The 14,573-nt window shown below is 44.0% G+C and overlaps 1 protein-coding gene across 2 annotated transcripts in view; it reads right to left on the bottom strand.

The window, feature by feature from the left end:
* The window catches only part of LOC139265370 (uncharacterized), a 99,261-nt gene that overhangs the window by 48,796 nt on the left and 35,892 nt on the right, over positions 1-14,573 (bottom strand). The window contains exons 2-6 of one of the 2 annotated variants that reach the window (XM_070882342.1): positions 8,235-8,266; positions 3,951-3,986; positions 2,835-2,879; positions 2,396-2,422; positions 2,129-2,176 (exon numbers count right to left, since the gene is read on the bottom strand). In XM_070882342.1, coding sequence (XP_070738443.1) covers positions 2,129-2,176; positions 2,396-2,422; positions 2,835-2,879; positions 3,951-3,986; positions 8,235-8,266 — 188 coding nt within the window. The remainder of the gene's footprint in view (positions 1-2,128; positions 2,177-2,395; positions 2,423-2,834; positions 2,880-3,950; positions 3,987-8,234; positions 8,267-14,573) is intronic. The other variant, XM_070882343.1, reaches the window with a different exon arrangement.

Raw genomic sequence — 14,573 nt, 5'->3', positions numbered from 1 at the left:
GATTAAGGAGATATTCCATAACTCGCAACATAAATATATCCCAATGAGAAGGAAAGACTGTAAGAGAAGGGATAACCATCCATGGCTAACTAAGGAAATAGGGAGGGTATCAAATTGAAAACAAGGGCATACAATGTGGCCAAGAATAGTGGGAGGATTGGGAAACTTATACAAGCCAGCAAAGAACGACTAAAAAAATGAAAAAGAGAGGGAAGATAGATTATGAGAGTAAACTAACATGAAATGTAAAAACAAATAGTAAGAGTTTTTACAGGTGCATAAAAAGAAAAAGAGTGGCTAAAGTAAATGTTGGTCCTTTAGAGGATGAGACTGGGGAATTAATAATGTAGAACAGGGAAATGGCAGAGACATTGAACAAACATTTTGTATCGGTCTTCACGGTAGAAGACACTAAAAACCATCCCAATAGTGATTAATCAAAGGGCTATAGGGAGGGAGGAACTTAATACAATCACTATCACAAATGAAGTAGTACTCGGTAAAATAATGGGATAAAGGCGGACAAGTCCCCTGGGCTTGATGGCTTACATCTTAGGATCTTAAAAGAGGTGGCTGCAGAGATAGTGAATGTATTGGTTGTAATCTACCAAAATTCCCTGGATTCTGGGGCGGTCCCAGCAGATTGGAAAACTGCAAATGTAACGCCCCTATTTAAAAAAAGCAGACAAAAAGCAGGAAACTATAGACCAGTTAGCCGAACATCTGTCGTTGGGAAAATGCTAGAGTCCATTATTAAGGAAGCAGTAGCAGGACATTTGGAAAAGCATAATTCAATCAAGCAGAGCTAGCATGGTTTTATGAAAGGGAAATCATGTTTGACAAATTTTCTGGAGTTCTTTGAGGATATAACGTGCAGGGTGGATAAGAGGGAACCAGTGGATATGGTGTATTTAGATTTCCAGAAGGCATTCGATAAGGTGCCACATAAAAGGATACTGCACAAGATAAATGTTCACGGGTTTGGGGGTAATATATTAGCATGGAAAAAGGATTGGCTAACTTAACAGAAAACAGAGAGTCGGGATAAATGTGTCATTTTTCGGTTGGCAAACAGTGACTAGTGGGGTGCCGCAGGGATCGATGCTGGGTCCTCAACTATTTACAATCTATATTAATGACTTGGATGAAGGGATCGAGTGTAATTTAGCCAAGTTTGCTGATGATACAAAGATGGGTGGGAAAGCAAACTGTAAGGAGGACACAAAAAATCTGCAGAGGGATATAGACAGACTAAGTGAGTGGGCAAAAATCTAGCAGATGGTGTATAATGTGGGAAAATGTGAGGTTATCCACTTTGGCAGTAAAAATAGCAAAACAAATTATAATTTAAATGGAGAAAAATTGCAAAGTGTTGCAGTACAGAGGGAGCTAGGTGTTCTTCTGCATGAAACACAAAAAGTTAGTATGCAGGTCCAGCAAGTAATCAGGAAGACAAATGGAATGTTGGCCTTTATTGCAAGGGAGATAGAGTATAAAAGCAGAGAAGTCTTGCTACAACTGTACAGGGTATTGGTAAGGCCACACCTGGAGTACTGTGTACAATTTTGGTCTCCGTATTTAAGGAAGGATACACATGCACTAGAGGCGGTTCAGGCAGAGAAGGTTCACTAGGTTGATTCTAGAGATGAGGGAGTTGACTTATGAAGATTGGTTGGGCTTATACGCATTGCAGTTCAGAAGAATGAGAGGTGATCTTAGCGAAACATGTAAGATAATGAGGGGACTCGATAAGGTGGATGCAGAAAAGATATCTCCACTCATAGGGAAATTAAAAGTAGGGGACATAGTCTTAGAATAAGGGGCCGCCCATTTAAAACTGAGATGAGGAGGAATTTCTTCTCTTAGAGGGTTGTAAATCTATGGAATTCTCTGTGGAGAGCTGTGGAGGCTGGGCCTGTCAATATATTTACGGCGGAGATAGACAGAGTTTTGAGCGATAATGGAATAAAGGGTTATGGGAAGCTGGCAGGGAAGTGGAACTGAGTCCATAATCACATCAGCCATGATCTTATTGAATGGCAGAGCAGGCTCGATGGGCCAAATGGCCTAATCCTGCTCCTATTTCTTCTGTTGTTACTTTGTTATATAATTTTTATATAGTTAATACCTGGATTATCATTTGTCTGGTCATCCCCAGCAGTTGTTTCAGCAGCGTCTAAACAACAAAGATATTTCACATTAATGCTCAACATTTACGATCAATAAAAAATAACATACAACACTCACATGATCTTACAAGCAAAAATTAGTTTAAAGAATCACACATTCATACACAAATTATTATTAACAATATTTCTGGGAATTGTTATAGTATTATTCACTGAAATAAATGATGTACAAAATTATGGAGCAAAGTAAAGCAAAAATATATTACCTGATTCTCCCTCGGATGAGTCTGAACCTCCATGTTCATATCCAGTGATATTTAGAATGTTATGTAGAAATGAAATGAAAATGAACATTTCTATCATGGAACAGGATAATATTAACCGCAAAATACATCCTCAAATTAAAAACTGCATTATGTCACGGATTACTTAAACTGGTGGTAGTACAAATAGCTATCTTAGTTAAGAAATTTCAGTTGTTTTTTTGAGGGACGGTTGGTTGTTATGTTATATGCTTTATTCCAATATCATAAAACAAGTGTTATAAATGTTAATTAGTAGCCAGGCTATCTTAACGTTATCTGATCAGATTTGTATGTTTAAATAAATAGACCTGCTTTCATACAGAGTAACACTAAGTTGAATATTGAAAACTGTTGATAAGGGCATGTAAGTACATGAAACAAAGGAAGTGTCTCAGCTTACCAGACTCACTCTTTTCTGATCCTGTAGAACCTTCATCATCAGAACCTTTAACATAAAAAAGGAAAATTATAAAATATCCATGAAACTCCTTTTCCGGTCAAGGGCTCACAGTTCTGATTGGGCTGCTCTGCTGGTGCAAGTGCAGCAGAGTGGGCCCTAAGTCAGTCAATGACCACTGTCCTTTCCAAATTGTCAGACGGAATTATTTCCATTGTCAGGGTGGGTGGACCATGCGGGTAAGGGCGCAGCAGTGGCATCTGTTTAGACAGCAGCCAAGTAATCAGTGGTGCCATTCTGCTCCAATAGAAGACGAGCTCTCTGGGAAGGGTCAAAAATAGGAAGATATAGAGATTACTCCTAAGATTGCTCTGGGATCGATTACCTTTGTCTCCAAGAGGTCTCGGCCTTCTCTTGGGGTCTCAGTGGGACTTAAACCCAAGACCGCACCACTCCACCCCCCACCCCCGACATGCCCCCTTGATGTAAGGGTATGGGCGCATGATTTTCCCTCTTCCCCACTCCCCCAGAGTTTTGTCGCGGTTGCTGGTCTTGGTCAACGGGGTGGAAGTCTGTCGGGCAATCCACCCAATTTCCACAAATTGCAATTAGAATTTGGGGCTCCAACGTTTTAGAAGCTGATAAACACGTGGTAAAATATGAGAATGTGTGCAGAGTATTACAAGATGAGTATTTCAAAGAGTTAGCATTGTGAGATATCAAATAAAGAAGGGAATAAAAATTCAAGAAAAAATTGTATCACCTTATGCAAAGCTAAAACATCTGTCAATGAAGATTGCACCTGTGAGTGCAGACTACACTAAAGATTGCACCAGTAAGTGCAGACTACGCTGAAGATTGCACCATTGAGTGCAGACTACGCTGAAGATTGCACCAGTGAGTGCAGACTACGCTGAAGATTGCACCAGTGAGTGCAGACTACGCTGAAGATTGCACCAGTGAGTGCAGACTACGCTGAAGATTGCACCAGTGAGTGCAGACTACGCTGAAGATTGCACCAGTGAGTGCAGACATAAGTTTATTTTTGTGTAGTATGAGTGGGAAGTGATGATGTTCAACTGACAACAGCAAAAATGTGAAAAATGGAACATCACTGACCTGGCTCTGAGTTTTCAACATTATCTGGATTTTCTTCTGTGAAATGGAAAGACAAAAACTACAGTGATGGATGACACAGCAAAAATAATCAACAAAATACACTATGACGGACTTTCATATGTAAGGTCCCCAGAGCCATAACAATAAAAGAGTCTATTAACCTATGTAAGTATCAACAAGTCACACCTTGGCACTCCTCTGGTACTTCACCTTTGAGCACCTCGTCTTGTTTCAAATGTAACGAACGGAACTGCCGTCAGCACCCAGATGTATTGTATGGGATTGCTGACCGCAGCTAAATGTACTGAAATGCCATTGAATGTACTGTACAGATTTTTTTATGAATAAAGTGTATTTTGAAATTTTTTTTAAAAAATCCCTCTCACCTATCTTAAAATCCTCTTTGTCTACCATCACCCAAGTTTCATACCGAGATATCCACCCTCCTGTACTCCCAAAACCTCATCCTTCATATAATCTCCTGCCCATTTTCACGGTTACCCCTTCGACCTTGCCATCACCTATGGCCTCTCTACTCCTGTACTCTTTTTCACAGACAAGGCCACCTCCGACCATGTCCTTGTGTCCCACATCACTCTACGCCTTCCAACCCCACTTTCTTCTCTGTCCAAAATTGGAACAAATTCTCCCCAAGTCACTTACTGAATCTCAACTGTCAAGTCGATGTCCCTCGATTTTCCACAGTACTTCTGTAGCCATTGATCAGCTCAGCCATTCTCTTACATCCACATTTGATGCACTAGCCCCTGCAACATTATTCTTTTCCATCCCAGTCTATCCCCCTGGTATGGCCCCCACTTTCTCCATTATCTACCATCTCCTTAAACCCCTCTCCCAAGCCCCCTCCACCCTCACTTCCAACAAAAAGTGCAAGGAGCTCATGGGCTTCTTTATTGCTACGCTTGAGACCATCTGTTCAACTACCTCTAATGCCTCCACCCGCCTTCCCCTTTCCCACCATGCCAAACCTCCCACAGGCTCTAGCCCCAAACCTGTACCTTTCTCTAGTTTCTCTCCCATTGCTCATCATGCACTCTCTAAGCTCACCTTGTCCATGGCACCCACCTCTTGTTCCCACTAAACTGCGGAACATCCAAATACCCTTCTTTTTCTCATGCCAGCTGATATTGCAAATACTTCTCTCTTCTTACGCAATATCCTTGTGCTGTCATTATTTCCCTCCTCAAATAACACGCCCTCACCATTTCTATCCTTGCAAACTACTGTCCCATTTCCAACCTCCCTTTGCTCTTCAAAGGTCTTGAACACATTGTTACCTCTCAAATCTATGCCGATCTTTCCTGCAACTCCATGTTTGAAACTCTCCAATTGGGTTTCCGTCCCTGCCAGAGCACTTACACGATCCTAACCGAAGTTACATATGGCATCTTCTGTGACTGTGACCATGGTGCATTATGCCTCCTTGTCCTCCTTGAGCCCTCTGTACCCTTTGACACAGTTGACCCTCTTGCTGACACGCCTTTCCGCCATTATCCAGCTCAGTGGGATAGCCCTTGCTTGGTCCCACACTTAAGTATCTGACCATAGTCAGAGCATCACCAACAATGGCTTATCTTTCCAGCCCTGCAGAGTCTCTCAGGGATCTATTCTTGGCCCCGCTTCTTCCTCGTCTACCTGCTGTACTTTGTTGACATCACCCACAGACATGGGGTCATCTTCTGGTGATGCACAGCTCTACTTCTCCACCACATCTCAAAATCAAAGCACATGGGATTGGGGGTAATGTACTGACATGGATAGAGAACTGGTTGGCAGACAGGAAGCAGAGAGTCGGGATAAACGGGTCCTTTTCAGAATGGCAGGCAGTGACTAGGGTAGTGCCGCAGGGCTCAGTGCTGGGACCCCAGCTCTTTACAATATATATTAATGATTTAAATGATGGAATTGAGTGTAATATCTCCAAGTTTGCAGATGACATGAAACTGGGTGGCGGTGTGAGCTGTGAGGATGCTAAGAGGCTGCAGGGTGACTTGGACAGGTTAGGCGAGTGGGCAAATACATGGCAGATGCAGTATAATGTGGATAAATATGAGGTTATCCACTTTGGGGGCAAAAACACAAAGGCAGAATATTATCTGAACGGCAGCAGATTAGGAAAAGGGGAGGTGCAGCAAGACCTGGGTGTCATGGTTCATCAGTCATTGAAAGTTGGCATGCAGGTACAGCAGGCGGTGAAGAAGGCAAATGGTATGTTGGCCTTCATAGCAAGGGGATTTGAGTATAGGAGCAGGGAAGTCTTACTGCAGTTGTACAGGGCCTTGGTGAGGCCTCACCTGGAATATTGTGTTCAGTTTCGGTCTCCTAATCTGAGGAAGGACGTTCTTGCTATTGAGGGATTGCAGTGATAGTTCACCAGACTGATTCCAGGGATGGCTGGACTGACATATGAGGAGAGACTGGATCAACTGGGCCTTTATACACTGGTGGAGTTTAGAAGGATGAGAGGGGATCTCATAGAAACATATAAGATTCTGATAGGACTGGACAGGTTAGATGCGGGAGGAATGTTCCCGACGTTGGGGAAGTCCAGAACCAGGGGACACAGTCTTAGGATAAGGGGCAGGCCATTTAGGACTGAGATGAGGAGAAACTTCTTCACTTAGAGAGTTGTTAACCTGTGGAATTCCCTGCTGCAGAGAGTGTTTGATTGGATATATTCAAGAGGGAGTTAGATATGGCCCTTACGGCTAAGGGGATCAAGGGGTATGGAGAGAAAGCAGGAAAGGGGTACTGAGGGAAGGATCAGCCATGATCTTATTGAATGGCGGTGCAGGCTCGAAGGGCCGAATGGCCTACTCCTGCACCTATTTTCTATGTTTCTATGTTTCTATCTCTTCACTACCTCTGTGCCTTTGGACTACTTATCCGATATCCAGTCATGAATGAGTCTCAATTTCCTTCAGTTATACATTGGGAAGCCTTAAGCCATCTTTTTGGGCATCTGTCACAAACTCTGTAGTCTTGCCATGGATTCCATCCCCTTCTCCAGCCACTGTCTCAAGCAGAACCAGACTGTTCACAATTTTGGCTACCATTCAACCCCGAGCTGAGCTTCTAATCTCATATACGTTCCATCATAAAGACCATCTACTTCCATCTCCGTAACATCGCCCATTTCCACCACACTGCCTCTGAAATCCTCATCCGTGCCTTTTTCACCTTTAGACTTGACTATTCCATTGTTCTCCTGTCTGGTCTCCCACCTTCCACCCTACATTGGCTTCTGATCCTACAACCGCCCACCCCCCCACCCCCAGAACTCTCCGTTCCTGTGACTCTGGCCTCATGTGCATTTCATCCTCCTCCCCGTTCCCTTCACTCCACCATTGCTGGATTGCTGAATACAGCGATCCAGCACCTATGCTCTGCAATTCCCACCCTAAACTACTCCTCCTTTAAGACAAAGCTTTGGTCATTGCTCAATATCTCCTTCTTTGCCTCAACATCCATTTTTTCTGATTGCAGCTCAGTGACGTGCCTTGGTATATTTTTCTACATCACAGGCACGACATAAATGCAAACTGTTGCTGTTGAAGTGCCTACTACTGCAAGGGTTTGATCTATTGTCAGTTAAAAACAAAAAGCTGCACATCTCACCAATTAACAACAACATTGGTTAATTTGCACTTATATAGCACCTTTAATACAGAAAAGACATTGGCAGTTACCCTCTAATTGATCGCAGGAGTTTACAAGCTGGATTTGCCTAGTTAGACCACTTTCCCACAGGAAATACTTCAGCAGTGGTACTTACAGGGAACAAAACAATTCAAACACAGCTTCATCTTCGCAGCTAAACATCAAAGATGCTCCAGAATCTAGATGACCTGTGAGCAATGCCACGGGATGTCTAGTTCTACATTGGTCCACAGACTGGCCCAGTGTGCCAGTTCCCATTGATTTCAACAGGATCACTCTGGGATGCCTGCAGGCCACTCCCAAAACTTATGTCACCATAAAAGCTTGGGAAGGCAGACTCAAAATGATGGACTCCATGTGACCAAAAGTCCTGTCCAAGATGAGGATTTGTCCTAGTAGGGATAAAGTACTGTGATCTCCTTTGAAGAGAATGACACAGGGGTAATTTGCACAGAAAGTAAAGCCCCTGGCCATACTTATTTCAACATTTCCATATTGACATATTTTGCAAGATCTTAATTTGTTGCAGACTACAGACAAAACGTACAACAGTTTCACGTATACATAAAAAAGCCAGAAATATCAGTAACACCATGAAGTTACCTTTTAAGTCTTTTAGTGGAGCTCTCTCTTCACTGTAAGAAAAGTAAAGACCAGTTGTAAATCAGTTTTGGCTCGTGTGGCTAAAGTTCTGAGTCAGCATTTGACATACTTCCGTTATCTTTAACAAAACGGTGAGACGGTTGCGGGTCAGCTTTCATAACTGAAGTAACACTAAAAGGAAATGAAAACCACTGCAAATGAGAACACTATGGGGCTGAAATTGAGCCCCGCCCCAAAGGGGGTGCACCTACCATTTTTGAAAGTGGGGCGGAGATACCGAAGAAATTCAATACTTTGAAATGTTTTTCGGCTCGGGGTGGAAGTTGTGGCGGCTGCGGGGCAGAACTGCCGTTGCAGCGGTTCGGCCGCCACGACCAGTCATCAGCGTCGACCAGACGCGTCACAACGTTCCTCCCCTTCTGTTAAAGGGGAGGGCCGCTGCAAACTCTGCAGCCACTTCAGTGGCAAACAATGGGCCACCAGGGAGGGTTTCGGCTGGGGGGAGCAGCCTGGCCAAACCCGTGAGCGTAACGGTTAGCCCGATCTGGCAGTCAGCTGACAAAAAAATATAACATGTCATCGTGCCGCCAAGCCACAGAGAGTGTACCGACACCAAACGCTGTCAGGGGCATCGCTCCTGTGGGGCAATTCCAGGAAAGGGGCAATTTCCTGAGGGGCAATTTCGGGAAGGGGTCCCCGCCGGTCGGTGAGGGGTCGACGCATGCACGCCGCATGGGAAAACAGGCGGAGCGGTCCACTACACCGCTCCAAACCGGAGGAAGGGCAATTTTTAAAAAGGTGGCCCCTCCGCGGAGACGCGGCGGTCATTCCGCACCGACCCGTGGCTGCTGCTTTCAGGCGGCCAGAGGCCTTAAAGAAAGGGGCAATTTCGGCCCCTATATATAACATTCTACATGCAAGCTGATGACACACAGCTCTACCTCACCACCACCGCTCTTGACCCCTCCACTGTTTCTAAATTGTCAGACTACTTGTCCGACATCCAGTTCTGGATGAGCAGGAATTTCCTCCAACTAAATATTGGGAAGACTGAAGCCATTATCTTCGGTCCCTGCCACAAACTCCGTTCCTTAGCCATCGACTCCATCCTGCTCCCTGGTAACAACTGTCTGAGGCTGAACCATATTGTTTGCAACCTTTGTGTCATATAGACCCCAAAATGAATTTCCAACCACATATCCGGGCCATCACTAAGACTGCCTATTTCCACCTCCGGAACATCGTCCGACTCCGTCCCTGCTTCAGCTCATCTGCTGCTGAAATCCTCATCTATGCCATTGTTAACTCTAGGTTTGACTGTTCCAACGCACTCCTGGCTGGCCTCTAACTTTCTGCCCTCTGTAAACTTGAAGTCATCCAAAACTCAGATGCCTGTGTCCTAACTCGCACCAAGTCCGGTTTACCCATCATCTATGTGCTTGCTGACCTACATTGGCTCCTGGTTAAGAAACAGCTCGATTTTATAATTCTCATCCTTGTTTTCAAATCCCTCCATGGCTTCGCCCCTCCCTATCTCTGTAATCTCCTCTGGCCCCACAACCCTCCAAGGTACCTGCGCTCCTCTAATTCTGGCCTCTTTAGCATCCCTGATTTTAGTCACTCAGTGGCCGTGCTTTCTGCTGCCAAGGCCCCACGCTCTGGAATTCCATCCCTAAACCTTTCCACCTCTCTACCTCTTTCCTCCTTTAAGTCGCTCCTTAAAGCCTACCTCCATCTGCCCTACTATCTCCTTATGTGGCTCAGTGTCAAATTTTGTTTTCTAATGTTCCTGTGAAGCACCTTGGGATGTTTACTACATTAAAGATGCCATATAAATACAAGTTTTTGTTGATGTTATTAGTGCTTTTACTGTCACAGAACAATAAAGTGCAAAACTTTCAATCATCCAACAGTACAGAACAAAAGCATATGTGACAATTCAAACTGACTCTATAGCCCCGATTTTAACTCCTCTACTTCAGCCCCTCCCCCATTAAAACGTGTGTCTCTGTAACGTCAACAACCAATACAGATATTTAACATACTGCAGTCATTCAGCAAATTGCTGCTGCATGGGTTATTTTTCTAAAGAATCAATATATGAAACTAAAAATGACTGAATCTGTGACTCCAATCATCTAGGAGCCAGAATAAAGAAAGGAATTCGCCACAGCAAATTAGTGTTATTTACAACAGCATGAAATAGCAAAGTGACACACAGTGAAAATAACAGTTTCATCTTGAGGAGACATTGGAGTCTGAAAACATAGAGCAGCTCACAATGTCTCTCTACAAAGACAAAAACAATCGTGCCGGCAATAATTATATTGACATCAAGCGTTATAATGAAAAACAGAATTTGAATGAATTTCATTATACGACTGAAATTCATGGTCAAAAAGGAGTACATCACTTTGTGTAACAAGGAAAAGGGAATTGTGATCTTTTGCACATAAGCAAAAAGAAAAAAAAACTGGAGTAGATGCATTGCTCAAAATGCATATTAGTTAGTTAACAAAGATACTCTTAACAAGAGTAATTTGGCATTAACTATGTAAAGCTGGTGACTAACTACTTTGCTAACAAGGGCCTAGAAATTCGTCCATGCAGTGACCATTTTTCAGGCACTAACCGGCTCACTAAGCTCCCAATATGGTGGGCAGAAAGCAGCACACACTTCCACTGGAAGTGCGGCACCTGCCATATTGGATAAGGTAGATGCGCTGGTGGCAGAAGCCCACGTCGGGAACATTTAAACGGCAGAATAATTGATACAATTTAGCGTTCTGGGTGTCTTGCAGGACCTGTTTTCCATTGTCCCTGCATTTAACGCGCCAGGTACTGAATTCGCACAGCACAACGTGGTTCTAATCAACATGAATGACCCCCATACTCATCTGATCTCTTTCTGGTTATCACTACCTTCCCCCCCACCCTCCCACCCCTCTCCCGGTCCACCGCTACCTCCCAGTCCAATCACCCACCCTTCCTGGCCCGCTCGCTCACCCTTCCTCACTTACCTGAGGTGTCGCAGTTGCCCAATGTTCAATTTACAATTCGCCAGCTCCATGGAAATGAGGCCCGAGGCCCAATAGCAGGGGAGCCTGGGGCCTCATCATTCAGACGCAAGCATGATACCCTGTGCCTCCTGTGCATCCAAAAATGGGCATGCACAAACTTCTAGGTTAAGGTTTGTAGATTGAAATACACAACAATTCGCAAATCGATCATTACACAACAGATTGTAGTTACAGCTCTGAAAATTTGAATTCGGACATTCCCAAACTGTGCCTCTCATACATATCTGATATAAGGTTATGAGATATAATAACCCAAAAAACTACAGCGAAATTGCTCAAAAACAAGATGCATTGCAGTGTACAAATGTGTTTGTGGGAAGGGGAGGGTTAAAGGGAAAGAGAAGCACTTTAAATGAGGCGGCTGCACTTAATTTTCTGAGTGGGGTGCAAGCGTGGGCATTGCACCAGGAATACGTCATGATTGACAGCAGCCAGGCACTACTGGTTTGCGCTCCCGGTGAGCCCCTAATGAATTTTCAGTTGGGGCGCTAAACACTGCGCGCCCGGTCGGTAACATCTTATGCTCCCATTAATGCCCCCTCTGGCCACTAACTGAGGCATTAGGCAACCGAACGTCCAACTCCATCATCTCCTGGATAATATAGAGAATAACCTTGAAACTAACCACAATATGTTGCCATACTCAGCTAGGTACAAGACTTCAGAGACTGGGATAACCTTTCTGGGCATGCTGACTGCATATATCATATCTGTGAACATATCAGATGGTCAACAAGTGCCTGTTATCCTAAATTTACACTAAAGAAGACACAAACATTTCTCAATTACTTTAACATATTCCTGAATTGAACAGTGATAGATGAACGGTCACTGCTAAGATCCAGCAGTGTAATTTTGTTGGAGTCAGTTAGGATTTGGCTGTTGACACCACACATCTGAACAGTAACAGAATCGCAACTCTGGGAAGAATGCTTGAAGCAGAACATCTGTGTATGAATGTATTTGAGAGTGTGTATGTGAGCCTGAGTATGACTTGAGGGGAAAGGGGAAATTACTTTAAAGAATGTCTAGAAAAAGAAATTGCCTAAACGATTTCCTTCCAAGAAGAGATATTCCTATTTGTTTGTGTCACCCTGTTGGAAACCCACATTGAGATTCCCCTGAATGAGAAAAAACATTTGATGACATTCCACTGGCTTCCATTAAAGTGAACAGTTAATATCACATAACTTCCCCCCTGAAAGAAGCAGGAAAGAAACGGTTTGGTGTAGGAGAGAAATGGCTCAGTGTCGTGCTCAGGTAAGTTGTCTAGAACAATGCTGACAAGTTTCTGCAGCTGGAGAACTCTATGGGACACATATACGTACCTCCCTGGCACCAACCACTCTTGCACATTTTGCATGTGATGGTTTCAACACAATTCAACAAGGTGCTTGACTGGTGTCATATTGCTCGAGTTTTCTTTGGACAAACTGCCTTGCATAAGCAAATCTGCCTGATGAAAGTAGATAAAACCTTTGCAAAGGTTTTTGTGGCCTGCTCTTCCTTCCTGTTTGGTCAAATGTAGTTGAAGCAACTCTGCTGTAACTCTCTGTGACAGCCACGATATAGATTCACAATGTAAAAGCTGATCATCTGGTTTGGTGAGTAAGCTGCTGGTTAGTGGGTGTGAGATCTCAGCCTTTCCACGTACTCGTCAGCTCCTAAAAACTCAACTGCAAAATGATCCACTTGCACAGGTATCTGACATGGGGTATATGTCACAAAGAAAGAATTGTCAATGGATTTAGTTTATGCAGACTTCCAGGTGGCATTTGATAAGGTTCCACTTAAGTGACTGTTAGCTAACGTTAAAGCTTATGGAATTGAGGGCAAATTATTGGTCTGGTTAGGAAATTGGCTGAGCGGCAGGAGACAGAGAGTAGGGATAATGGACAGGTCTCTAATTGGCAGGATGTGACTAGTGGTGTCCTGCAGGGACCTGCCTTGGGGCTTCAACTATTCACTATATTTATTAATGACTTAGATGATGAGATTGAGAGCCACATATCCAAATTTGTCAATGACACAAAGATAGGTGGCATTGTAAGCAGTGTAGATGAAAGCATAACATTACAATATATTAATAGATTAAGTGAATAGGCAAAACTGTGGCAAACGCATTTCAATATAGGCAAGAATTATGTCATCCACTTTGGACCTAAAAAGATAGAACAGAATATTTTCTAAATCGTGAAACTATAGAAACAGTGGAGGTCCAAAGAGGTACATAGATCGTTAAAATATCATGGAGAGATACAGAAAATAATCAAAAAGGCTAATGGAATTCTGGCCTTTATATCTAGAAGATTAGAATGCAAGGGGATAGAAGTTATGCTACAGCCATGTAAAGGCCTAGTTAGGCCACAGCTGGAGTACTGTGTTCAGTTCTGGGCACCACACCGTAGGAAGAATATATTGGCTTTGGAGGGAGTGCAACATAGATGACCAGAATGATAGCTGGACTCCAAGGGTTAAATTACGAGGAGAGATTATCTAAAGTAGGGTTGTATTCCCTGGAAAATAGAAGGTTGAGGGGTGATTTGATTGAGGTTTTTAGGGTTTTGGAAGGAATTGATGGGTTGATAGAGAGAAACATTTTCTGCTGGTGGGGGAAGTCTTGGTCAAGGGAATATAACCTTAAGATCAGAGCCACGTGATTCAGGAGAGAAGTTAGGAAACACTTCTTCACGCAAAGGGTGGCAGTAGTGTACCATGGACCATGTACAGTAGACACCTCAAGTTGCTGGAGAAATATCACCAACGATGTCTCCGCAAGATCCTACAAATCCCCTGAAAGGACAGGCGCACCAACATCAGCATCCTCGTCCAGGCTAACAACCCCAGCATTGAAGCACTGACCACACTCGATCAGCTCTGCTGGACAGGCCACATAGTTCGCATGCCAGACACGAGACTCCCAAAGCAAATGCTCTACTCGGAACTCCTTCACGGCAAACGAGCCAAAGGTGGGCAGAGGAAACGTTACAAGGACACCCTCAAAGCCTCCCTGATAAAGTGCGACATCCCCACTGACACCTGGGAGTCCTTGGCCCAAGACTGCCCTAAGTGGAGGAAGTGCATCCAAGAGGGCGCTGACCACTTTGAGTCTCAACGCCGAGAGTATGCAGAAATCAAGCGCAGGCAGCGGAAAGAGCGTGCGGCAAACCAGTCTCACCCACCCCTTCCCTCAACGACTATCTGTCCCACCTGTGACAGAGTCTGTGGCACTCGTATTGGACTGTTCAGCCACCAAACA

This window comes from Pristiophorus japonicus, chromosome 6 (assembly GCF_044704955.1).
Source record: "Pristiophorus japonicus isolate sPriJap1 chromosome 6, sPriJap1.hap1, whole genome shotgun sequence".
Taxonomy (NCBI): domain Eukaryota; kingdom Metazoa; phylum Chordata; class Chondrichthyes; family Pristiophoridae; genus Pristiophorus; species Pristiophorus japonicus.
This window is presented reverse-complemented; position numbering and strand designations above follow the sequence as displayed.